The following is a 24,840-nucleotide window of genomic DNA, read 5'->3' as shown; positions in this document are numbered from 1 at the left end:
GAATATGATTGGTTCAATGGCTGAGAGTATCACACCAGAGAAAGATGAAGGCTGTTTTGGGGGTCCCTCCTCAGAAGAGCTTCATGAGGAGAGGCAGAGGGAGTAAAGCTGACTGCAGAGAGAGAGAGAGAGAGAGAGAGAGAGAGAGAGAGAGAGAGAGAGAGAGAGAGAGAGGGCGAGAGAGATAGAGTGATTTACTGCTCTTCTGAGCTCCAGATGCTATCATTACTGCTCTTTAACTCAGAGGGGGGTGAGAGCTACCTGGCTTTGTCCTGTCTTCTGGCTGGGAAGGCTTTATTTACCGGTGGCAGGTGCTGATCCAGTGCCATGGATAGGCTCATTAAGAGGAAGTGGGGTGGAAGAGGATGCTGTTATTGCCGAATGGTGCAGGGACGAGGGAGAATGCAGCATGTGAGGAGATGCTTACCCGTTAAAGGTGCTGTCTCCCGCAGCTGTGCAGCACTGTAGGAGATACCCGCTGAGGAACCTGGCGAGAGGGCGAGAAAGAGAAGGCGATAGGAGAGAGAGATTGCAGTATTTAGTACAGCATTCCACCTCCGCCTTAGCTAAGCCCCATGATTGACAAGCGCTCCTACATGGGCTCCTGGAGGAGACCTTAGCAGATCTCCCATCGGCTGCTCTCTCCATCTACCTCTGCTCTTATTTTCTGTCTGCATGGCACACAGGGGCTTTAGGCTCAGCGGTGTCAAAATACAGGGGTGCTGATCCGCTCCCGGCTTGATCCAGATGAGAATAGCATGTCTGTTTGGGAAATTCTGAGATAACGCCATTTGACGTGACATGTCAACACTGTAATGCTAACCCTAGAGAATAATCGAAAAATGAAATATTGGCACGAACATAGCAGGTGTTGGAAGTCATGACCCATAGCTGTTGTAGCATCTAGGTTAATATCACATTCAAGGTTGGGTGGCAAAGGTTAAAAATCATATGTTCCAAGACCTGGCCTTAAACCGATATTGTGCTATACAGTTGTGGTCGTAAGTTTACCTTCGCTTTTCATGGACATGAATGTTGTGGCAATATTGAGCTTTTTATATTACCAAGTAACTACAGGGACCTCTGTACAAACTGGTGGAGCTATTCTTTGGTAATAGAAATTTGTGATAACCCTTTCAGCTTGCTGCTTGCTGGCAGACCCATTTTCTGAACGGATTGCACTTTATACAAAGGCCAAACACTTTTGGTAGCCAACAACAAGCTACTGGCAGGAGTCTGGTTGGATATTTGACCACTCTTCAATGAAATTGTATGGACCAGACTTTTAAGCACAGTACATTTATTTTCAATATGGGTCAGGACTTTGTGAAGGTCATTCCAAAAGCCTAATGTTAACCTGCTTTATTCATTTCACAACCACATTTCATGAGTTCTGTTAAGGGTATGCTGATGAATTCTGTTGATTCTGAGCCCAATTAACACAAACTTTGTCTGGTCTGACCATAAAATGTAAATCCGGTAGCTTTAAACTTGAGTTTAAAGGTGTTGCTTTTGAGCAGGGGCTTATTTCTTAGAGGGTAGCTTTTCAGGCATTCCTGGAGTCATCTTTAAAAATTCCACATTTTTTTGTGGTGCGTGGTCTTTACTGTTCCGTATTTAGTACAATACTGGATAAGAACAGGAAGACATGTGGAGACTCACTACTTACTGGTCAAATCAATGTTATTAATCCACTGACACAATATTAGATGATCCAGCATATTCCTGATTGGTCAGCTTCTCAATTTGGTTGACTTTGGGGCCTTAGAAAGGTTAGAAAGGATTTATGTGTCAGCAGTGAGGGGAAAATTAGTAGCATGTGTGCCAAGTCAAGAGGGAAACTTTCTCTAGCTCTAAACGACTGCTTAATCATAATAATTAATACTTCTCATTACAGAGTTGTCTCATGAACTTGTCAGCATGAAATACCAGCATTAGCACATTACTTTGGCCCAAAAAGGTTATTAGAGGCAATCGCTGTTTCATTTTGTCAAAATCCCCTGAAGGTACAGGAAATCACTGTCTTTGCAGTATTAATGGTAGAAGTGGAAATGAAAGCATCAGCTGACAATAGCTGGCCAAGCATGCTGATGTTGATTTTGAGTTAGCTTCTCTTGTACATTCTTTCCCCAGTGGGTTCTCTGTGTTCTTTACTCACTTGTTTATGTAGTTATTTAAAGCCCTGAGAAGTTTATGGTAATGCGAGACTGTGTTGTACAGTTGTGGAATAGTCACACCTTTTGTTCTTTTTCCTCCACTTCCATGTATTACAAGACTATGCATTTTGTTTACTATGTATGACCCTGTCTGAAATCTGTAGGTTTGCTGTTTTTTGTAAGGATGTACATGCCTGGAAACCAAAACTCCTATATCTCTTTTTCAGATACATGTGTTCCCTTTTCCCTCGAAACCTCAGATTTACAGTATCGTACCTGGCAAATGTTGGCAAGACCACACATCACGGCTTGTGTAGATATGCAGGGTGAATGAGTGTGAATGAATTAAGTCTAAGTCTGGTCACATATGCTGTGCCCATAGAAACTATAATTCAATGTGCAGCCCTGTTTATTTAATGAAATCTGTACTCTGAAAGGAAAATAAAGCAGAGCAGATATTATTGCAGTGTCTGTAGCTGAGTGAAAATAAACTACTCGTGCAGATAAACTATCCACTCCACTGTCTTAAGTACAGGAAAGATCCATCCTGGTAATAGGCAGCACCGGTTTTGCCATATTTCTCAACCTTCGGCACCATAGACTGAGGCAACTCCTCCCATTTCCCATCCAATCTCACATCCAGGTATGACAAAAGCTCCCTGTGGTGTGCTCACTCTCTCTCTCTCTCTCTCTCTCTCTCTCTCTCTCTCTCTCCCTCCCTCTTCCTCTCTTTTTCTTTCTTTCTTTCTTTTTTTTAAAGCTTTTCTTTTTTTTCTACCGTGTTGTGTTTTTACCTGCTCTGGAGAGATTTAGTGAAAGAGAAGGAGAGAAAAAGATGACAGTGTTTATAAGAGCAATGCTGGGAGAGAGAGAAGCTCATGGATCAGCCAGGCTGCTGTTGTCAGGGGAGCGCTGGGGAAGTATTGATTCTGAAAGATGAGCCAGCGGTTACAGGCAGTGCAGGAATGTCTGCACCTCGCACAGCCCCACTCTCTTTCTCTCTCTCTCTCTCTCTCTGTCTCTCTGTTTCACTCTCTCCACTTCTGAAACAAAGCCTACTCTGTCGGGTGCCTTGATGGTGAATCTGTACAGGTGCTCACATACTGCTGGAAGTCTTCTTAACTGCTGGTGTGTTGTCTTTCGCACAGTGATCAGTTCTTCACCGAAGTCATGTACCCATGTACCTGGTACACTAGATGGGAATGAGTTCTTCATTTCTTTTGCATAAAAGCATTTTCATGTTTTTTTTTTGTTGTTTTTTTCAGTAGAGTAGTGCTATTCACAGGTCATTCTATGTCTTTTTCAAGAAATCTTCAATGATTTAATTCACACAATTTACCTCAGTGTTGTGGACTAACTCAGCCATCCACAGCATTAGTGTCTTTCGAGGGACTAATACCTACTTCTGCAGAAGAGGTGGATTCAGTTTCTCAGATACCTGACTCTAAAGTCTATTCTCAAATGCTTTACATGATTGCTTGTCATGATATGTATCAACTCTGGCTGCAACAGATATATGTCAAGAGTCAAATGTTAAACATGTATTTTGTACAGACAATACAGCACTTTTGATACATGCAGAACACAGCAGACACAGGTTTTGAAATAATACAAATAGTAACAAAGTATCAAAAAAGGCTAGTCTACAGTTCTCTGTTGATGAAGATATTGGATTCCATAGACACATTCTGTAGCCAAAAACTGTAATAATTTTTTAGTAAGATTATATACTTTTTAGATTATATTAAAATTATAAATAATACAACAAAATAATACTATAATAAATAGAATTATATTATAGATAATTAATATAATAAAATAATAATTTATTATTATTTAAATCATTCAAAAGCAATAATAATAATAATAATACAAATAATAATGATAATAATTCAGGTTTTGACCAAATTTGTATTGAGTTTTGTTGAGTTTTTGAGGGTTTTTTTTCATCTAGGATTTTCTTTGTGTTACAATTCATTTATACAGTACAAAAAAAGTACAGGCACCTAACAAAATAGACTGAAAAATGTCCTTATCTGGGCAGTAAGTGTTTATTTACTAGATAAAATACTATTTTTATATTAAAATAAATACAAATTGATACTGAAAGTTGTGATTTTACATCAATGTGTTTATTAAAACACAAAGCTCTCCTTTAAAGAGTGTTAGTAGTATTTATTGTTATTATAGTTGTTTTCTCTTTCTGGCACTGAACCCTTATTAATGTAATATTTTTCATTCAACATTGTTCATTTGTTTGCCTTTAAGTGCCTTTTAACATCTACTAAAAATATAGTTAGTGTGACCTTTCCGGGACAATAGAAGGCCAGGTCAAGGATGAGCTCACATGGTGAAGTAATGCATTTTATGTGAGCGGGTTCAGACCAACCTGTTCACGGTTCTGAATCACCGGAGGGCATGCAGCTGAACAGATGGTTATGAGTTTAGTTAAGCTCTGATAATTCAGTTACACTCTTCGCTACACACACGCTGGCTTGCTCATCTAGGTTATCCCTGAAAAACAGCTTTTTAATATAATGCGCTCGTCGACTGCGGCTGGAAGTTTACTTGGTCTCAACTTAGTTTATGGCTTTTTGTAAGAATGGCATTTCTGCAAAGGTATTTTTAATGTCACCTGCTGTATTGATATTCTTGCCGGATTGTGACTCCATCTAAAGCAGTTAATCAGTGAAGCTAATGAAGCAGTGCATTCCATCAGTGCGCCATTATCTCCTAATGCTGCATATACCTCTCAGTGCTGTTTAATCTATCCAGCATCATCACATGCTGTTGTCTGTGCTCTAACCTGCAGGAGTAGCAGAGGTGATAGTGCTGGTCGGAGGTCGGCAGGCCATTGGCATGAACCAGCGCTCCCTCACGGCAGTCACCTGCTTCAACCCACAGAACAGCAAGTGGTATCCTCTGGCTAGCCTGCCTTTCTACGACCGAGAGTTTTTCAGCGTCATTTCAGCGGGGGACAATATTTATCTTTCAGGTTCTTACATTTACATTAACATTCACATTAACATAGCACACAGTCAAGAATGGCTTAGATGTACATGTGTCTTGCATTGATGTTTAGCAGCTGTTTTGGGTGGGGGTGAAGGGGGGGAAGGCTATCACTTCTTTTTTTGCTGGAGGATTGAAAGGAATGACTTGATCTGCCAACAAGACGATGGAAGAAGTCATTGAGTAAGTTAAGGTGAAATGATGTTCTGGTGTTGGCAATCTAACTCAATCACCAAATGTAAACAGCACTGAGAACTCGTGGAACTGTGTTTAGAAATGAGTGGAGAAGAACAAAATCCAACCACTATAGGAGATCTGTAGACAGCAGTGAGGAACGTGTTGGAAGCAGTTTATTTAGCTCATTTTAATCAAAAAGTTTATAAAAGTATACCTAAGAAGTATAAAGCAGTCATCAAGGCCAGAGAAAGACCTAGAAAGTATCGACAGACACCCTTAGTTTTCTATCTTTTTGTTATTCATCAGATTTTTTATTTAAGCAGTATTTTTTTGATGCTAGCAGCAACATGTCAACTGACCCTCAAGTGTCAGATACAGCTTGTAGATGATCTGCTTAAGGAAGGACTTTTGTCCCTCAGGAGAGCAACATTTGCATCTTTTCCAGTTCCAAATAGACATAACAAATGTTCAGACATATGCTGCTTGTTAAATCAGTTCAGGCCTACAAAGACATTCTAATTAGAGGACTAGAAATCTCCATGAGCTGCGGGCAAGTTAGGAGGTGTGAATGTGACTGCGCCCTCTCCTCAGGTGGTACGGAGTCGGGGGTGACGGTGGCAGATGTTTGGTGCTACATGTCCCTGCTGGACAACTGGAACCTGGTGTCCCGCATGACCATCCCACGCTGCAGACACAACAGCCTGGTGTACGACGGGAAGCTTTACACTATTGGAGGGCAGGGCGTGGCTGGAAACCTGGACCATGTTGAGAGGTCATTTCTCCTTTTGTCACTACTACAAGAACATGCTAGCCTAGTTGCTACTCATTGAGCCTTTTAACTCTTAGCTATTACTGCTGATTTGTCTTATGAGTCTTTCCTTCTTACTTTTTATGTTTATTTTGGTGTCCTAAAAGGGCAAACAGGTCACAAAAATGTTGAGTATTGTAAGAAATCCTGCTATGTAATATTAACCCTTGAATGTAACCATGCCATAAAGATGTCATGGCAGTTACCATTACTGGTAATTGGCAAGAGAGATACTACCATATTTAGTGTCCTGGCCGTTTATCTCACATTACTTTAATATCAAACAAAGTATTCGCCATTAAGTTACTGGGCACAATGTATGCATATGACATCTGTAAGGACATGCCAACACAATGGTTTAGTTAATGTTGTGCATCAAGGTTCATGTAAGGGCTGTGAAAGAATTATGATTATCAAATACAAATCATAATGAAATATTTAGTCAAGTGAAATCTAAGAAGAGCTGTGTTTGCCACTGGGGGACCTTGTTGGGTTAATATTTTATCACTGACAGGCAACAGAAGTCAACCATACCAAACGCCTAAAGCTAAGGCCATAAATATTCCTCCAATAATTCAAGAATACATTCTACAAGAGACTAAAAACTACAGTGTTTTTGAACGCCTGAGATCTTCAAAACCATACCATACAAACAGCAGCCCTGCTCTGAATATTTTCCATATTCCTCCTGCTCCTAGCACCTCTAGCTAGTACCAGGAAGCAACCGACATGACAGTGTGTGAAAAAGGCCAAGTGCTCCAGTTGCAGTCAGCCCACGAGGGCAAGATTAAACGGGGCAATCAAAAAAACATTACGGCTCTTATTAAAGGAGGCTGCTGCGCCTCATTATGGGAGTGAATGGAGCTCAGGAGTCCCTCTCAGCACATAAGTCCCTCAAAATGAAAACCCATAATTCGATATTTTTCCTTAATGCTTCCATGCTGTGGCATTATGATGGAATACTTTTGTCCCCCCAACAACCATATAATAGTAACACCTGACTCTCGACTTTCAGAATTTAAGGTACGCCAGCTCACTGCGTTTCCACTAAAAGAGCAACATTCACATGTTGGGAAGTGTCATGTGGAATGCTTTACAGTGGGTTATGAGAAGGAGCTTGTGGAGGAACATGGGCTTGCAGGAGGCTGAGAGAGAGGTTGCTGACCAAATGTCCCTGGATTTAATGGAGGCTGGGCTGGATTTGTCTGTGATGTGCTGGTAAATGGATGTAATAACTTCACCGCTCACCATAACATTCACATTATTTACGCTTCTCCGGGTTCAGCCAACAGTCGGTGCGCTGCGCTTCGAACTAGATGAGCGGCACAAGGATCGACATGCATTATTCCTGTTCCTACCATACAGTAAGCTATTTCAGCTGTAGGCAGCCCAGTACCAGTCCATGTGACTACTGCATCTGACTTTACACTGTGTATGTGATGCACGCGGCACAGAGGAAAAGGTCTTTTTTATTCCCCTTGTATGGTAGCAGCTCTGGCTCAGGAGCACAGACTCTAGCATGTTACGTCTTCATCATTATCTTATTTCCTGCAAGCCATATCTCTCAGCCCAACATGAAATCTGGCACAAGGCCTGTGCTCCCAAACTCTGAAACCTACAAAAGAAAATGAAGGCTTCTGCTGCTTAGTATACTCTTCTACTGTATCCAATATATGGCAATGACCTGTTGGTGGGTCCAGGCGTACCTTTCTCAGTATTGCAACTAAATAATTACTCAATGTTTTCCATGTAATTTAGTTTGGCAGTTTAAGGGATTATAATGTGGTTTCAATGTGATGTCACATTTAATTTGATATCATCACTGTCACAAAAAAAGGCTGCATTTTTGCTTTTTGTTTTTCACTTTTTGACATTATTGGTATCTGCAGTTGTTTGTGTCACAAACTATCTAAAAACAAAGAGATGAATAAGAATACAATGCTACAGGCAAACAGCTATTTAACTGCCAATCAATAACAACTGCCTATAAAGTACATTTACTATAGTAGGAAAACTAGGGCAACTAGTCAGGAAATTTTTGGTGGTCGTCCAATAGGCTTAATAGTCATTTTAACTTTAATGGAATTAAATTAATTAAAGGTGGTCTCCGACTTTTACACAATAGTGTGTGTCAGCCAACTTTTATTGTTACTCTGATCATTTAAATCAATATTAAGCGTTTTAAACTTATCTAAATTTCATTCACTATTGGCCTATACTCACAATACCTATCACAGAGCATACAACAATAAAGGCAGCAGCTTCTTTTATATAGTGATTGAAAGCTGAGCAGAATCTCCATACTGATACATTTTCATGGTGAACATGCATGTGACGTAACTAGTCTGAGGTGGGCGGCATATTTTAATGAGTTAAAGGGGACATTGTCAGAGTCTCTGACAGTTTTGCCAGAGAAATGTTAAGTTTAATTAGGAAAAGAAGTCATCATGTGCCCTCCATCGCTCCATTGGTAAGATGGACCCACTGAGGAATGGAGTTTACACTGCGGTTGCACCAGACACCGGTGCTCGCCCATTGGCTGTTTGGTATGCTGGTGCAGTTGGATGGAGTGCCGGGCCGTGGCATGTCAGGCACTCCACTCTCCTGTGGCTGGCTGATTTGCCTGTAGTCTGAGGGTGATTGACACTGCTGCTGAAGGAGAATTTGTTTACGGGCCTGTGCTTATGGCCCTCAAGTCCAGCTCTCCTCGCCTCTCTCGGCCCCTGACTCGCCTAATTTGTGGCCCGCCATCCATCGTTCTCTGGCTTTTTTCATGCTCCTAACCATGAAATCGCCCACATTCGGAATTATGTCTTCAATCAGGCCTCTCCCAAGGCTGCTGCATGCTGCCTTTCTGTCTGCCCAGCGGGAGACTCAAAGCAGCGCTCAAATGGAGAAGCCTGGAGCGCCTGGCCTGCCTGCAGTCTCTGGATTATTGGGAGAAGGGCTCAGAGAATTTGTTCGGGGCATGGTTTCTGCTGTGCGTCAGGGAGCGTACAAATTTAGATTTGGCTCATTTGCTTACGAACGCGACAGATTGTTTTGCCATGATGGAAATTTCATTTCGAGAAAATGAAACGCAAACAGACAGAATAGTATGTACAAGCCACCTGATTAATTATGAATTACTAACCATAACAATGTTACTACGCAACGTCTTGAAATCTTGAGAGGGAAAATGTTAGGGATGATCCTCATATGCCACTTATAGGTGTTGTTTGATGTACAGAAGGAAAACTATGAGAAACATCAGGAACAGCTACAGCTCCCTAATTATCAGTCAGAAATGCTCATGCCCATGTTTTCCACTTTCCTTTTAATCCGTTTTGGAGCATACTGGCCCCTCCACCTTTTAAAACAAAGAGAGAGGTGTTGGCACACAGTCTCCACAGTCGCCTGGTGCATGTTCTTCTGGTTCTTTTCTCTTTTTTTCTTGGCATAGAGTTAAAATCAGCCCCAGAGAACAGCCTTTTTATTTTTGGGATTATGTTTGTGGCTAAACCTTTACTTCACTGACCTCTTTTTTCATGTAGTGTTGTAGAACCGTTGTTAGTTTTGTTTTGTTTTTGTTTTTTGTTTTATTTTTTTTTGTATGATTTTCTGAAGCATCATGTGGGTGCACTTATGAAAACAGCAAACTGTTTTGTCTTATTTAAAATACGCTGACTACCAGAAACCTCCATCCCCTTCAAACTCGCCTGCAGCGGTCGGGCTCAAGGCCCTGAAAGCAGAGCCGAAGAATAAAGCAAAGCACCTGCAGTACTAAGAACCTTTATAGAGTGTTCAGCAAGAAAACATCCCAGCAGGAAGAAAATATAATTGTTTATGAGGATGTCCTTTGCAGGGGCATGACTAGGACAACTTTAATGGAATTTTAGCCCCCACTCAATGTTCTTTATCCCACCTAAATAAATGTACATTATCAAATGCATTTAAGTGCATTTCTACATTACTCGGCAGTGCCATTGTGTCTCCAGATTCAAAATACCTGGAGTTATTGCAGTAGGCTCTAATCTATTACCTCATTGGCTGCTTTGGCAACGCTACCCTCGACTCCTGTTGCTGGAGTGAATCAATGAACCACTGTTGACCACTTAAACTTATTAAAGTGAAGCTTTTCGTCTTGAACTGTTGGATGTTATCTTTTCCTCGTTTTATGGGACAGAAGTTTGATATTATTTGTCAGCTTATTGTTTAACTTTCTACTTCAAATGACCTAAATGGGGCCCAGGTGCCAGACTGTAATTGTGTCATTTAAGGTGGACTTCGGAAAATAATAATATGGTTCTTAGTACTGTTTCTAGTCCTGGTTTAATTCTACTCTAATCTTTAAGAAAATGATTAAGAAATTGGTTGCAGAGCAATGCTAAACCAAAGCCTATGCTTACCTGCTACCTGTTTACAGTAACTGGCTTTTTAGCTAGCTGACTTCAGCATAGCAAGACAAGAAAACAATTTAACACATAATGTTACTTGCTTTTATGTTTCTGTTCAGTATTTCAACACTACCACATAACACAGTTTTCAGTTCTTTAACCTGTAGATGGATAAAGGCACTTCTTTAAGCATGAAGGTGAGAAGTACAGTGTTACCAGTTTAAACAAAGATGTGAACCTTACAAATCTAAGACTTATATTCTTGTAAATCTGAGTTTTAAAAAATGTTATTAAATACGGACAAAAAGGGAGAAATGAGAAGGAAGCTGAAGAAGACTAACAGGACTGAATACGCAGATCAGTCTCAGCCTGTAATCTGTGTATTTGAATAATCTTCAGAGAGCATAATTTGACTGTCAGTTGGACATTGATGGAGAGCATTTTCAAGTTTAATCGGTGTGCAGTACTAACTATGAAGGGACAGATCTACTCTACTGCCAACTACACATAATTAAACCACATTTCTGATTGATTTTATGTCAGTTGCTGCTCTAAACAATCATGACATACAGACATTTTAGGGCTTTTTTATTGATTCTGAGGAAAGCGTGCCTTAGACCCCCCCTCAAGTAAAGGCCTAGTTCCTCTATCCATAAATCTAAAAACTACAGAGTTTGATGCCCCTAGTCCTTTCTTCTTTGACATAGTGATCATGGCTCTATTGAACCTGTGGGTAAAGTATACACCAAAGCAAAAGTCTATTAGTCTATTAGACACAAGCGTAGTGTGACTAATTAGCAGAAGGGCCAGAAATGTGAGGTTTCAAAGATGGTGCTGGCTCTGTTCTGGAATCAATCGCTGTGTGCAAGGAGAGGAACCCCACCATGATCCATTCAAAAAGGTAGAATGTGTCCTGCCACATGTTCAGTTTCCCTCTGAAGAAATGTTTTGACACTAATCCTAACCCCATTGTCCTCTAACCTGAAGAAGCTGTCAGGCCTGTCAGTGCCCCCAGCTGACACACACCCATTGGCTGGCTTACTGAAGGTTTAGTTGCACCTTCTTACACACAAATGCTGTGAAGATGAACTTATGACATCACTCATTAGCATAATTTTTCTGAGTGTATGTGTGTGTTGTATTTATGTGGTTTTAGGCTGTAAGAGAATGGTGGGTTAGTACTGTGGCACCCCTGCGGGCATCACAACAGTCATGCAGCAGTTCCCGTGCACCCTGCCATGTTAATCCAGCACTCGGCGGGATTAGTGAATCTTCAGAACTTTGTCGCCTGCTGTGCCCCTCTGCTCTCTCCCCCGGCTCCCCCTGTCCCGCTGCTTACACGCCCGTCTTCCACCCAACCACCCTTTTTTCTCCATCTCTCCTCCAGTAGGGAGAATTGGTATGACGAAGATCCGAACCCTCTTGGAAAGCCCTGGCTAATTACCAGCCTTTCCTTTCGCTCCCTCCCAGCCCGGCTCTGCGTGCTGTGGGCGGTGTTCTCAGTGCTCAGCGGGGCGGCTGGCTGCTTCCCACTCAGTCCAGTAAGCTTGGGGAGGAGGCCAGTGAAAGACTCCTCTCAGCCCACCCTCTCCAAGAGGGGTATATTTATCCCCGGTAGGTAGCTAACGAGAGCTATCTGCAAAAAGCATGCTGTTTCGAGCAGTCATATCCTGCTAGCACAGTGTTTCACACTCTTGGTTTTGGAGCTGTGGCGTCATGCCCATGGACATTTCCAACTTTTCATGAAAAGCTGGACAACTAAAAAACCCAGCAGTAGGGTTATATGAGTCCAGAAATTTTGGACTCTGCTTTCCAAGTGATAGGCATTGACACAATGATCCAAAAATCAACTGCGCACTATAGGGAAAGGAGATCTAGCAAAACAAGCAAACTATTCATCACAGAAGATACTTTTATTAATAAGTGTGCTCTCAATCTTCTGAAACACAAGATTAATCAGTTTAATTTTACAACTTTTGCAAGGTAGTTTGGATGCTAACACTTGCTAAACTGTATCTAACTTCCCTCGCACTTCCTTCGAGTGGTTATGGTGATGATGTTTCATTGAAAACCTGTTCAGGTGTTGTGGAAGACAACATTTCCCATATAGAGATCTGCAAAAAATCTTTGGTCGTACAAGCAGAGTTCACTGACACCGGTTGCTAGTTGGACATTCTCTTCTGTGATAAATACCTGATCAGCACAGAGATCTATCAGTCTACTCGTGCTTCAGCAGAGCTTAGCTTGCAACAGGCCATGCTTACAGTTTTGAAATAGGAAGTATATATTTAGATTTACAAAAAAAAATGTATTCTGAATATAAATAAAAATTTTAGTCTCAGGGTCTTGCCAGGCCCCCTTGCCCTCCCTTAATGTTGGGCCTGGTAACACTGCTAGACAGCCATGAGGCCAGACTGGAGGAAGTGAAGAGTTTGAATTCTGTTGACAGTGTTCCTCACTTTGCTGGGCCTTCCAGCAAGCAGACACTTTGGCTGTTGACAGGGATAGATCTTGGCTGCGCCCAAGGAGGGTATTATAGGTTGGAGGAAGTAATGGATGTAGCGGGGAGGCTGTGCACCATCAGCCAGATAAATGACTCGCTGATGCATTGGGAGATTTCTGAGTTTCACCGGCAGGCAAGTCATTTCTTTCTTTCTTTCTGTTTCTACCACTCTTTCTGCCCCCTCTAGCCCTGCCATGCCAGAGTTCTTTTTTTTTACTGCCAAAGATGGGGCTTATAATGAAGAAAGAGAAGCTGAGGGACATTGAGAGGGAAGAGAGCATGGGGGAACAGGACACAAAAAGATACATTAGGAATATCTAAGGATCCGTAATCACCTCCTGCCTATGATAGATGGCTAGACAGCAGGAGCGTGGCCTTTGAGAAATGAGCACAGAGCGAGAGGGCCTTAGCAGGAGGAGGGTGTCACGAGGAGGCTGTGAGATCTCTGACCTACATGTCTTAAAAGCCCACCGTAGGTGGCAGTGAAAGATAGCGGTGGCGCTCCTGCACGTTAATAACACACTTCCACATCCTGTCCTTCCCAAACTGCGAGCGCGGCAGCACGGTAGTCCAGGACGGCATCGGGAAAGGCGATTCATTCCGCTCCTAATGAAACAGGAAGCGACCGGCAGGTAATGAAGTCTCAGCTCCACTTGCTCTGGGCTGTGGCTGCTTGCAGACTGAGGTGCGGTAATTGGCGTATGACCTACTCAACCGTCCAGTTGTAATGTCACTGTTTGTGTGTGTGACGCACAAATCCAATTAAGGCTGAGTACCGAGCTGTGCAGTTTTCCTGACGGAGGCTGAAGGTGCCCTCTGTAGTGATGAAGTAGGAGATGGGAGTGCGGATGCAAAGGTGTTTGTGTGTGTGTGTGTGTGTGTGTGTGTGTGTGTGTGTGTAGGTAGAGTGGCAGACCTTATTACAAATGAGTTTATTCATATGGATTATCGTGCAAATCTGGGAGGACCAATTTTACAGCTTTAGTCAGAAGTGGATTAGGTGAAGGTGGCCGAAAGGTGAAAGCCGTAATTGTTTGGCTGCTGTACTGCAGCACTGATCTCCCTCTTGATTGAGTTTATTTATTTATTTCAGTTATGAGTCACCTTCAAAAACAATGCTCTTTCTTTTGTTAGGGTGTTTTTCGACGCTAATTACTGGTGTACTCCACTTGAACATGTTGAAATGTGCACACACACAAACTAACAGAGACAATGCTGTGTGTGTGTTTGTGTTGTAAGATCAAGTCCATCATTTGCTGTGAAACAATTGCAGGGTGTAATGGGTTCTGAAATGTGCTGTACACAGTGTTTCTCAGAGGTCTCAAGCAAACCTGGAGGGAGCACTGTGGGGGGGCGGGGTTTAGGGCTTGAGCTTGGCTAAAGTTAACATGTGGTTTATGGGAATGACTACATGGGTAAAAGAGTAATGCTTTGTGTCAGTGACACTGCGTGTCCTTGTGTATTCATTACATTACAATACAACATATTTTCTGGCTGGAATTTGATAGAACAGAATGGAATGTAAATTGAATTTTGTTAAAATGGTACAAAATAGACTAGCATGGCTATGAAAATACATTGTGGGAATATGCCAGGTATAGTCTATGTGTGTAGTCTTTGACATGCTGCCCACTAAAACTGTGGGATTCTGAAAGATGCATGGTTGTTAAGATGGAGTCAATTGACACTCTTTTTTCAGATGAACTGGACAAATGCGTCTCGCTGCATTTTACTGCTATGGCATTTCAGCCCTGGATTCTGCAGAACATGTACCACCACAAACAAAAGAAGAAGATTAACCTATGTAGGTTGGATATTGCCTCTGAGATGTTTACAATAGTCTTTTCATATAATTAGCGCTCATTAGTTTCACAGAAATTCATATGAATCTGCGGAACACATTCCGTATTAATGAGCAAACGTCTGATTCCTCGGAAACCAAGGTGAAGCCCTGAAGAATTGCTTTATTACACAGTGATGAAGCTATTAGCATGGCAGAAAGAAGTACGTCATAATTAGGATCTGTCAGTGTCATCTCTGCGCTGTGGGTTTAAGCTTCCTAAGTGTGCCTTCATTCAGACTCACTGGAGGTGATCAAACAGCGCACTTAATCATAGTTTAAAGGAAGGCGGTTATAGCCTACAGTGGATGTGTTCCAGGAGAGCGCATTTTTAATTGCAAAGTAATGGGCAACTTTGTCAGTAAGAAACATTGCAATGCATTGTGCTGATACAATAGGACCCATTAGCTGTGTAGCTATTGTGTAGCTTGTTTTGCTCATCTGAAGACTTGTCGTTGACTAATTCTGATTCTGTCGCTGAGCCATCGCTAATAGCTTTAGGGTTAATGTGTTAAACTTGGGAGAATATTGTATTTTGAATTCTGTATTATTCCATATTTCCATCATTATTCCTCATGACTTATAGGCTGTAAATTGTCCTGCAGTGAGTGTGCTTATTATCTCATTAAGGTAGTTATTCCTGTTGACCTGTGCAGAGATTTCGGGACACGCTGTGTCCCTTTCTAACAGAAATAATTATGTCTCTTTTATCTCCTCTGAGAACAGCAAGATAGACTACCGAGAACCGAGTTTTTTTGGACTAATATGATGGTGTTGCCTCTCGACTTCGTGTTTCGCATCCTGGGAGGCTGCAGTTTTGCTGTACCTGTCGACGGGTTCACAGGTTAATTGCGCAGGGAACTGCAGGGTGACAGCTCGGGTCTGGCCATCATCTCTCAGAGGCACACAAACAGTATGAGTGCCATCCAGTTGGACAGAGCTGTACTGTTGTCCTCTGCAGTACTGCTCTTCACTTTCGGCTAGTGGTCGTCTTGTGGAACACACAAAATGATTCTATCTGAACCATGCGTATATATCCTGCAGTGCCTGCGTGTGCCATGCTAACCTAATCTTACACTAGAGAGCCTTTGACCAGCTCGCGGTGTTGACGGAGTGGACTTGGCAGCCCCGGCCGGAGATTTATGCAGTGGAAACCCTGCCAGATGCTGGCCGCCCTCGTCACACACTCACACACCATCAACATATTGATTCCAGGCATGGCTGTGCATGAAAACAGCGTTAGCTCGTTGAGCTGCTGGCATGGTGAGTGGAGCGTCCGCACTGACCTTCTCCACTCTCAATAGGCTGTTGTGCAGATGTACCTGAGAGCTAGGTGAGATAAGCCCGCATGCGAGAAGCCGGGGAGGCAGCGATAAGGTCAGGAGGAACTCTGATGTGCAGTTACACGCAATTCCTGAGATTTAAATGACTCGCCCGTGCATTTCCCTGCGGAGAAAGCAGGATCAAATTTTCCATTTGTGCTTAATCACTATACCTGCTCTATCGCAGAAGCAACTGCTATGCAGTTTAGTGTGGCAGTCAGGTTTCAGTACAGCAGCAGCTTCTCCCAGGGGGGCAGCAGTAGAGAAAACACATCAAAACCTGCATGCAAACATGATTTTACTGGAATTTGTCATATTTTTCAAAATTTGTCTGAGGTTCTGGCCATGATCCTAATCCCACGACTGACAAGGTGCAGCTGCAATGTTCACTTACTGTACATTATTTATAATAGTAAACATTACACTATCTGACAGCAATAGATGAGTGTGGAGTCACTTAACCTTTTGAACCCTCGATTTAATATTCTGTTATTAATTATATGCAGAAACTGAAGAACAATGAATTACTTGGTAAAAAAGTAGTGTAAAGTAGTGAGTCCCACAGGGTTCTATTGTAGGCTCTATGAAACTGATGTTAATTATTATAGTATATAGTATATAGTATAGTTCTGAGGGTGAAGATGTTAAGTTTGTTTACAAAAAGTTGTTTACAAAGTTTGAGTTTGTATAAAGTAAAACAAATGTACTTAAACACACTGCCCTTTAACTTCTAGAAACTTTTAGAAACGATCTTCCATGTTATTCTAGATTATGGGTGTGTCTGAGTCATCTAGTTTTTCTGTTGTTTATGTAATACATTCTGTGCAAATTGTTCTATTTAATAGAAAGCATATAATAGAAAGGGTATATTTTGTCCCCCAAAATATAAAATATAAACATCTAACACAGCAGTGCATATTGTATTGGGTTTATTGAGTTTAAAATGCATGCTAATTTCACTTTCCCAGGAAAATGGTTCATGTTTGTATGTTTTCAGAACACATATTTTCATCCCTAAAACAAAAATAAAAGCCTGGATTCAAGAGGAAGTGTATCAATGCAACCACAGTAACAAAAAAAAAAAAACTCTATGCACAAGTACACATCTTCAGTACCGTGAGTTAAGAAATGTAATTGTTTCAATGTGATTATATTAGTATATTTTCATTGCTCTTGCAAATGCCATACTGTTATGATCTGCTGTACCAAAAGTTAAGGAGACATCCTGGAAACTTCATGAGCGACATTCAGAGGACATTTAGCAGAAATATGTGGTCTGTCTGTTTATGCAGAAGTGTCCACTTTATTGAATAATATTTTGATGCAACTTTAGGCATTTGTGACAGTCCACACTCTCCCCTCCTCCAGTAGAGCTCATCTTCTCCCAGTGCCCCGTGGGTTATCAAAGCGGCCAATCACACACTTCCCTCCAGCTCTCTGAGCGTGATTAAATTGTGTCTAGATGGGTAGGGGAGGGGGGAGTGGAGGAGAGAGGAAGGAAGGGGGTGAATCTGGGTCACAGTACAGTAGCTCTCATAATTACAGCACACCGGCGATGATACCGTCACATAGCGTACACCTCACCCCACGTGTGCTGCAACACTCATCCTGCAGGATAACATCAGCTCACAGATGCTGCATTGATATCATCATATGATTCATCCCTCACACCCTTTTTCCTTCTCTTCCTGCTCTGCTACTCGCTGTCTATCGCCCACTCTTTTTCATTCGCACACACGGCGAGCTAACCTGGTCCCACTCACAGTGCATCATTTGGCTGACTGCGTTTGGCTGAGTAACACAGTGTGTATTATTAAGCGCTGTGGATACTGCTCAGCAACCAAGAAATTAGTCAAAGCTTTGAAGGCCAGGTGCTCCACTGTCAAGACGTTGATGGCAGCATAGATTATTTCACTTGAATAAGTCCCGGGCAAATAGTGGTTAAACCTGACGCTATTCCACATCTCTCTTCATTATTCTTTCATTTTACCAAATGGCTACATTTTGTGATTTGCTCGTAAACACAGAAGTGTTTTTCTCCTAATGTTCCTCTACCTCCTGCCGTCTCTTCCTCAGATGCACTCCCATTTTTCTTCACCTGCAAATTTCCACACTGGCAAAACCAATTTGAGAATTTATTTATGAACAAGTGTGTGCCGCGTAATTGATTACATTTGCCTCATCATTGTGCTCCGCGCTCTCATCTAGTTTCTTCATTAGGCTTTTATGTAATCCACCGCTGCTAAAGCTTGTTGGCTCTCTCCATTAAGACACAGCGGGACTTAAGCCTCCTTCTTAAACTTGAAGTTTATTTTGACATTCCTCTCAGCAGCTATTAGAGGGGACATTATTCTGCATGCTGGTTGACAACATTCACACACTTACCTGCTCAGATAGTCTTACACTGCTGCTCAGGAACACTCAAGTTATTCGCTGGCTCTCTGCTGAGACGTGTGATGACAGGGATTACATTGATGACGTGTCATTACACAGTGTCCAGATTTCATGATGAGTGCTCCAGAATGACTTGGAATAAAATCGTTTTTACATTGACCTTTCCGTTGAAATTCAATAAGGATTTTCCTTCTTCTGTGAAGTTGCTATTTGGTAGATAGAAGGTTTTTGCATGACATCAATGATATACCATATCATTTAAAGGTTTGGAATCAGTGTTGTCAGTAATAGAAAAACAGTTGCAGATGAATGTACACAGTTAATATGCTAGTCATGTACATCATCACAGAAAGCATCACAGCATGCTGTAAAAACACTGTAGATGATTCTTAAAAAAACAAAACAAAGAAAACAACTGAATAATACGGTGAATTGACTTACTGTAACAACACCCTAATCAAGAACACCCTAATAAAAAAAGAAAAAAAAATCAATCCCAAAGTCAAAATCAAATCTCCTGGCAAGAACAAATAATAATAAATAAATATAATAAATAAATAAATAAATAAATAAATAAATAATAAATAAATAAATAAATAAATAAATAAATACATTCATACATAAAAACTTCTCATTGGTCCCAAATGTTCAACATTTTAAATGAAACCTCTAAAATATTATTTGATATTATATTTAATATACATTTTTTTGTAGTAAAATCTATTATTATTGCACTTTCTCTTTTCAAGTTATTTTACTGTCACAGACAAATTCCCAGCATCGGAATGAAAAGACGTTAGCGTGCTCCTGTCATCTCAATCGCTTAGTGTGAGATGGTCAGAGAAGCTTTGGATAAAAGCTGTTTTTGTTTTTAGTCTTGGCTTATATGAAGTGTGATGTGGACATTGGGAATAATAATAAGGTGAGCTCTCTCCAGCACCAATCAGGAAGCACCTTGCTGTCCCTGTTTATTCAACCATGGTTATGTACACATTCTGCAGTGTCTTTTACAAACTCCTATACACACACAAGAACAGATGTGGCCAAAAGCTGCTTCAGTTGCCGTTTCATTGTTCAGCAGTTTCTCTTCTTGTAAATTTCCACCAGGAGCATGATGGGAAATAATCTCAAACGGTAATAACCGTTACCAGGTTCTATAATTAATGGCCAAATTCCATTATGAACTCTTGTACACTCATTGACAAAAAGAAATAACACACATAGAGGAGTTAATGGAATCAAATGAAACTTTCTGTGCCTGAATGTAATGGTGAAATATATAAGTGATTACAATATTAGATTAAGATAAATTTATTGGGGAAACTGTACAATTGAAAGAAGCCTCTAGAACCCTGTTGGGCTGCCTTTAGCCTGGATACAAGATCAGATACGGTTGGGCACAGAGGCATACAGGTTCCGTATGACATCCAGCGGCACAATTGCCCACAGATGTTGCAGCTGGGCCTGTAGATCCTGCACACTTGTAGGTTGTCGAAGCTGGCATCCCAGCTGGTCCCATAAATGCTCGATTGCCAATAAATCTGGCAGGTAGACCAAGAAGTGTTGCAATCCGGCGGAGACATTGCTGGGAAACCCTTGCCATGTGAAGGCAAGCATTATCCTGCTGGAAAATGCCAGTTGAGAGCCCTGCCATGAGAGGTAACACATGTGGCACAGAGCTGTTAGTGTCTCTCATATCACTACTAGCGATGACCGACTGTCGAACCCAACCGCCATCGGATCCTAAACAGAACCTGGATGCATCACTAAAGACAAAGCAGTCCAGGTTTTACAGCCTATTAGTCTTGTGTGTGTGGCCTTACGTAAACACTGCTCCCAACACCTCCTAATAGCCTGGACAGAATGCCCAGGCAGTCTAATTGACCATACCGCTTCTCTCAGTCCACTGATGTTCCTCTCATAGTCAGTCAACTGGGCAAACTGTCTTCGAGTGCATCATAGAGGCATGCCTAGCAGTCAACAATGTCTCAGAGGTACACTACCCAAAAGTAGCCTCTGAGAGTCTTTTTAAAGAGCAGTGGGGGAAGCACTCTTGACCTCTTGTGGCAAGACCCAGTGTCTAATCAGACCAGTCCTATAATCATTTACATTACTGCCTGAGACAGAACTGTAAGCTACAATCCAAGCTTTCTGTCTGGGTGCATTCTTTTTTCGACAGTACATGTATTTGTAGATACCAGAGTTGTAAACAAGCATTTGGTGTAGTTTAGAGTGGTGTAGTGGGTGACAACACTGCTCTCCCTGTGGAAGACTAGGGTTTGATTCCATGGCCAGGCAAGCCCACCATGCTTTTCCAATAATAGTGAAAGTATATATAGCAGCAGATTTGATGTATTTGATCATGTAATATCAGGATTGAGTAAGATATCCTGTGCCTGTAGTTGTAAGATCTATTTTGGTAGGCTGGCTACATCCCCCATATTGTATAACCAAACATATTACTGAACGAAAGTGATTCCAAACTTTTGAGTGGTACTTTACAAAACAACAAAAATAAAAAAACATGCATACATATATTTCTATACACATACATCTACATACATCTGTACATTATAGACAGTTCATAATGGCAGTGCAAGTGGTGTCCTTTGTTCAGCAGACTAATGAGTTTAGGTACGAGTGTTAGGTATGAGTGATCTAGTCTTTGAGAGTCATTAGGAGCACTTCTGAACCGATTCAAAGGAGCCCTGATTGCAGATCCTGAAAACAATGGTCATGTGGATGAGCTCTCCATCTGGATGGCTCTCTGTGGTGTCCTCTGATGAGCAGCCCACGAGCTCTGCCATTAGCCCACAGCGCACAGCAAAGGCAAGCAGGAACTTTCCATCAGGAACAATCAGGGCATGGCAGCAGAGCGCACTACAGCAGCCGTGGGAATTCTCTTTCATTGTGGTCCTAATAAGCGAGACCATCGACACCATGTCGGCTTCATTTTTCCAATAATGAAGATCAGTATAAAGACAAAGTCTGCCCCTTGATCCAGTCCCATTGCAAAAGGAGAGAGTAAAAATAGCATGTAGCTGGCATTAGAACTAACTTGCTAATTTCCCCTTTTCTTCCTCTGCAGATATGACACCATCACTAACCAGTGGGAGACAGTCTCTCCACTGCCCAAGCCTGTCCACTCAGCAGCAGCCACAGTGTGTGGAGGGAAGGTGTATGTGTTTGGAGGGGTGAATGAGGCTGGACGATCAGCTGGCGTCCTACAATCGTACGTCCCTCAGACCAACACCTGGAGCTTCATAGAGTCGCCTATGATTGGTAAGTAAGCTTAGGATGACACACAATGAAGATTAATTTCAGTGAAATCATACATGCTTTCTTTCCTTTATTCAGAGCCATGCAAAAGTTTGGGCACCCATGATCAAACACGTCACTGTGTGTGATTTCAAAAGGGTTAAGGATGAAATATTCTTTTCCACATTTGGGCAAGATTAGTTATTAGTTATTTTTGTTTTTACAATTTTAGAATGAATAACAGGAAAAGAGCACTATTCAAAAATGTGGGCAACCCAAGAGAGTTGAGCTCTCATAAGTATTACCAAGCTCTCAGATCTTAATATTTAGAATATTCAGAAATAATTATTAGGTTTATGGCTTGTTCACAGTTTGTAAAGACGAGGTGATACAAATTTCAAAGCTTTATAAATACTAAGATTCCTCAAATCTCACCGCAACAATCAGCAGCCATCAGCCTTTAGACAGCTTTCTGAAAATGAAAATAACCAATGGCCAGAAGACGAGGCTGAAAGAAGATAGCGTGTTTAAGTCTTTCAGGTAGTTTTTTCCTCAGTTTGTAAGTTCTTGTAAGTAAGAAGTAGGATTACTAGAAAGACAACCCCCCATTTGACTGCAAAAGACTAAAGACAGGAAAATTTAGCAGACTCTGGAGTGGTGGTGCACTGTTCTACTGTGCAGAAGCACCTGCACAAATATGACACTTACATCTAAACATCATCTAAACCAGTCTAATGCATTTTGAAAGAAGTTTTGAACTTTTAGCCGCACTGAGCAAAAGCATTTCATGAAAATATGGTGAGGTGGTGCAATCATGCTTTGGGCTCGTGTTGCAGTCAGTGGCACAGGGAACATATTACTGGTAAAAGGTAGTATGAGTTCAAGTAAAAAAAAAAAATCAGCAAATTCAGGAAACAAACATCATGCTGTCTAAACGAAGGTGAAGGTGAAAAGAGAATGTCTTCTACAGCAGGATAATGATCCTAAGTACACTGAAAATCCACAATGGGCTTCCTCAAGAGGGGCAAGCTGAATGTTTCCAAAGCAGTGCATACATGAGTCACACAGAACTAGAAGCCTTTTGTAAGGCAGACTGGGCGGACAGCCTGAAAGACTCTTATCTCCTACAAAAAGTGTTTACAAGCTGTAATTCTTGCGAAAGGGACTATGACTAAATGGGCATTTGGGCCTTTTTCTTTTTGTTCCTTAAAATTATAAAAGATTATTTAACGTTATGCCTTTTTTTACTAATTTAACCATTCGCAGTAAAAAATATTTTCCCCAGTGTTACCTAAACTTTCGCATGCCACAGTATGTGTAGAATCGAAGCAATTTGCCTCCATAGTTTTGCACTGGAGCTGTGAGGCTTATTTAGTAAATAGGTAATGCAAGCTCATAGCTGAATCCTTACACACCCTCAAACTCTGTCACATTGTTAAATAGTCTCAAACAGACTTTCTAATGTGGTTTCTGAGACTTTGTGACATGCTGTTAAAAATGCAGGCCTTAAGACGGCTGCTACTAATGTATTTTATTTGTTGTTTGCTGTTTTTATTAGTCCATTTTATAGATTACAGTATCCAAACCCACATAAGTAAGTCTGTGTGGAATTTCTCAAGAAATAGACACAGTTTGAGGCATGTGTGTGATGATTTAAGCATGTAGTTTGGACTAGAGATGGCATGATATGACTTTCTTTGCAGATGACAATTTTTCTTCTTTAAAACGAGATTTAAAATGAGCTTTTCTTAAGATGAGCATCTAAAAGTCAGATGAACACGCAAACACTCCACTACCCCTCTGGAACAAACACACAACTAATAACTTCTAATACATCACACAGTGTGAGCGTTAAAGAACCTGACACATTCTGTTTTGCCCTAATACTGTTCAATACTGATTTGCCACCTCTAGTTCCTCCAAACATTATTAACTGGAAACGCATCAGTTGTTAGCTTCATAAACATTACTAACCAGACATGTCTAGGGTCATTAATTACATTTAAAGTACAAATTTTGCTTGAACCGCAATCGAATCATTCCATGAAACCATTTGAAGAGATGTATTTGCCAAATGTGCCAAAGTGTTCATTTAAGGTTTCTAGTAAACATGGAATATGAGATAATACTATTTTTAATAGTTTCATACTATTAATCGTATTACTATTAAAGAGAAATATTTTTTTACATGTTTGTATTGACCAACATTACATCTAGATTATCATCAAATAAATGTTTTTTTTAAATGTATGTTTTACATAGGATATATTTCTTTAAAAATAAAAACTTTATTTGATGTTTTATGATTTGTGTGTCCCTCAGTTTGAATTACTACACTGTCACAATAACTAGTTTTAATAATGTACTTTTGCTTTAAATGACATCACAAGATTAGTTGAGCCTTTGAAGCAGGCAGGTTTAAAAAAACAACTTTCTGACGCCCTTTACATTGTGTTGCTTTTTCACGTTAGACGAGGTCTGTCAACCATCCAATCACGCAAATGTTTATTATTTTTTGTTCACTATTAACGCAAAAAAATTAATGTTTCAAATTGATTGCCATATGTGCTAGGTCAGAAACCTGACCATATGAAGAACCGTGCCTTTTTTAGGATGTAATTTACCACCCCGTCACATTTGCAGAATGAAAATATTATTCATGTTGTGGGTTTTGAAGCTGGTACTGGTTTCTTAGAATCAGTTTGACTCAATTTGAATAAGCCCGTTTTTCCTTTTCAAGAAAAGTTCTAAGAGACAAAGATAAAGACCTAGCTACAAAAAGTAATGCTGCTGCTTTGGATGAAACTAAAAATGCAAGCTCTGGCATCAAGCATGTCTAAGCTGGTGGACTACATGTAGCGTAAGATGAAAAGAAGATGGTGCAGCTGGTGTAGATGGATGGAGAGCATAGTGTGCTATGAAAGAAGAGGTTGTTGGAGTCATGTTGGGAGCACACCAGTGCGCTCTTCTTATGTGTGTGCGTGTGTCTCCCCTGCC

General features: G+C 41.0%; 1 protein-coding gene across 1 annotated transcript in view; it reads left to right on the top strand.

Annotated features, from left to right (window-relative positions):
- Nucleotides 1-24,840, top strand: part of LOC140559678 (kelch-like protein 29) — a 212,584-nt gene that overhangs the window by 181,852 nt on the left and 5,892 nt on the right. The window contains exons 10-12 of the mRNA XM_072683230.1: nucleotides 4,969-5,151; nucleotides 5,934-6,114; nucleotides 21,674-21,867. Of these exons, the coding sequence (XP_072539331.1) occupies nucleotides 4,969-5,151; nucleotides 5,934-6,114; nucleotides 21,674-21,867 (558 nt within the window). The remainder of the gene's footprint in view (nucleotides 1-4,968; nucleotides 5,152-5,933; nucleotides 6,115-21,673; nucleotides 21,868-24,840) is intronic.

Source organism: Salminus brasiliensis, chromosome 1 (genome assembly GCF_030463535.1).
Source record: "Salminus brasiliensis chromosome 1, fSalBra1.hap2, whole genome shotgun sequence".
Classification (NCBI taxonomy): domain Eukaryota; kingdom Metazoa; phylum Chordata; class Actinopteri; order Characiformes; family Bryconidae; genus Salminus; species Salminus brasiliensis.
Note: the sequence above shows the minus strand (reverse complement) of the source record. Positions and strands in the feature narration are given on the sequence as shown.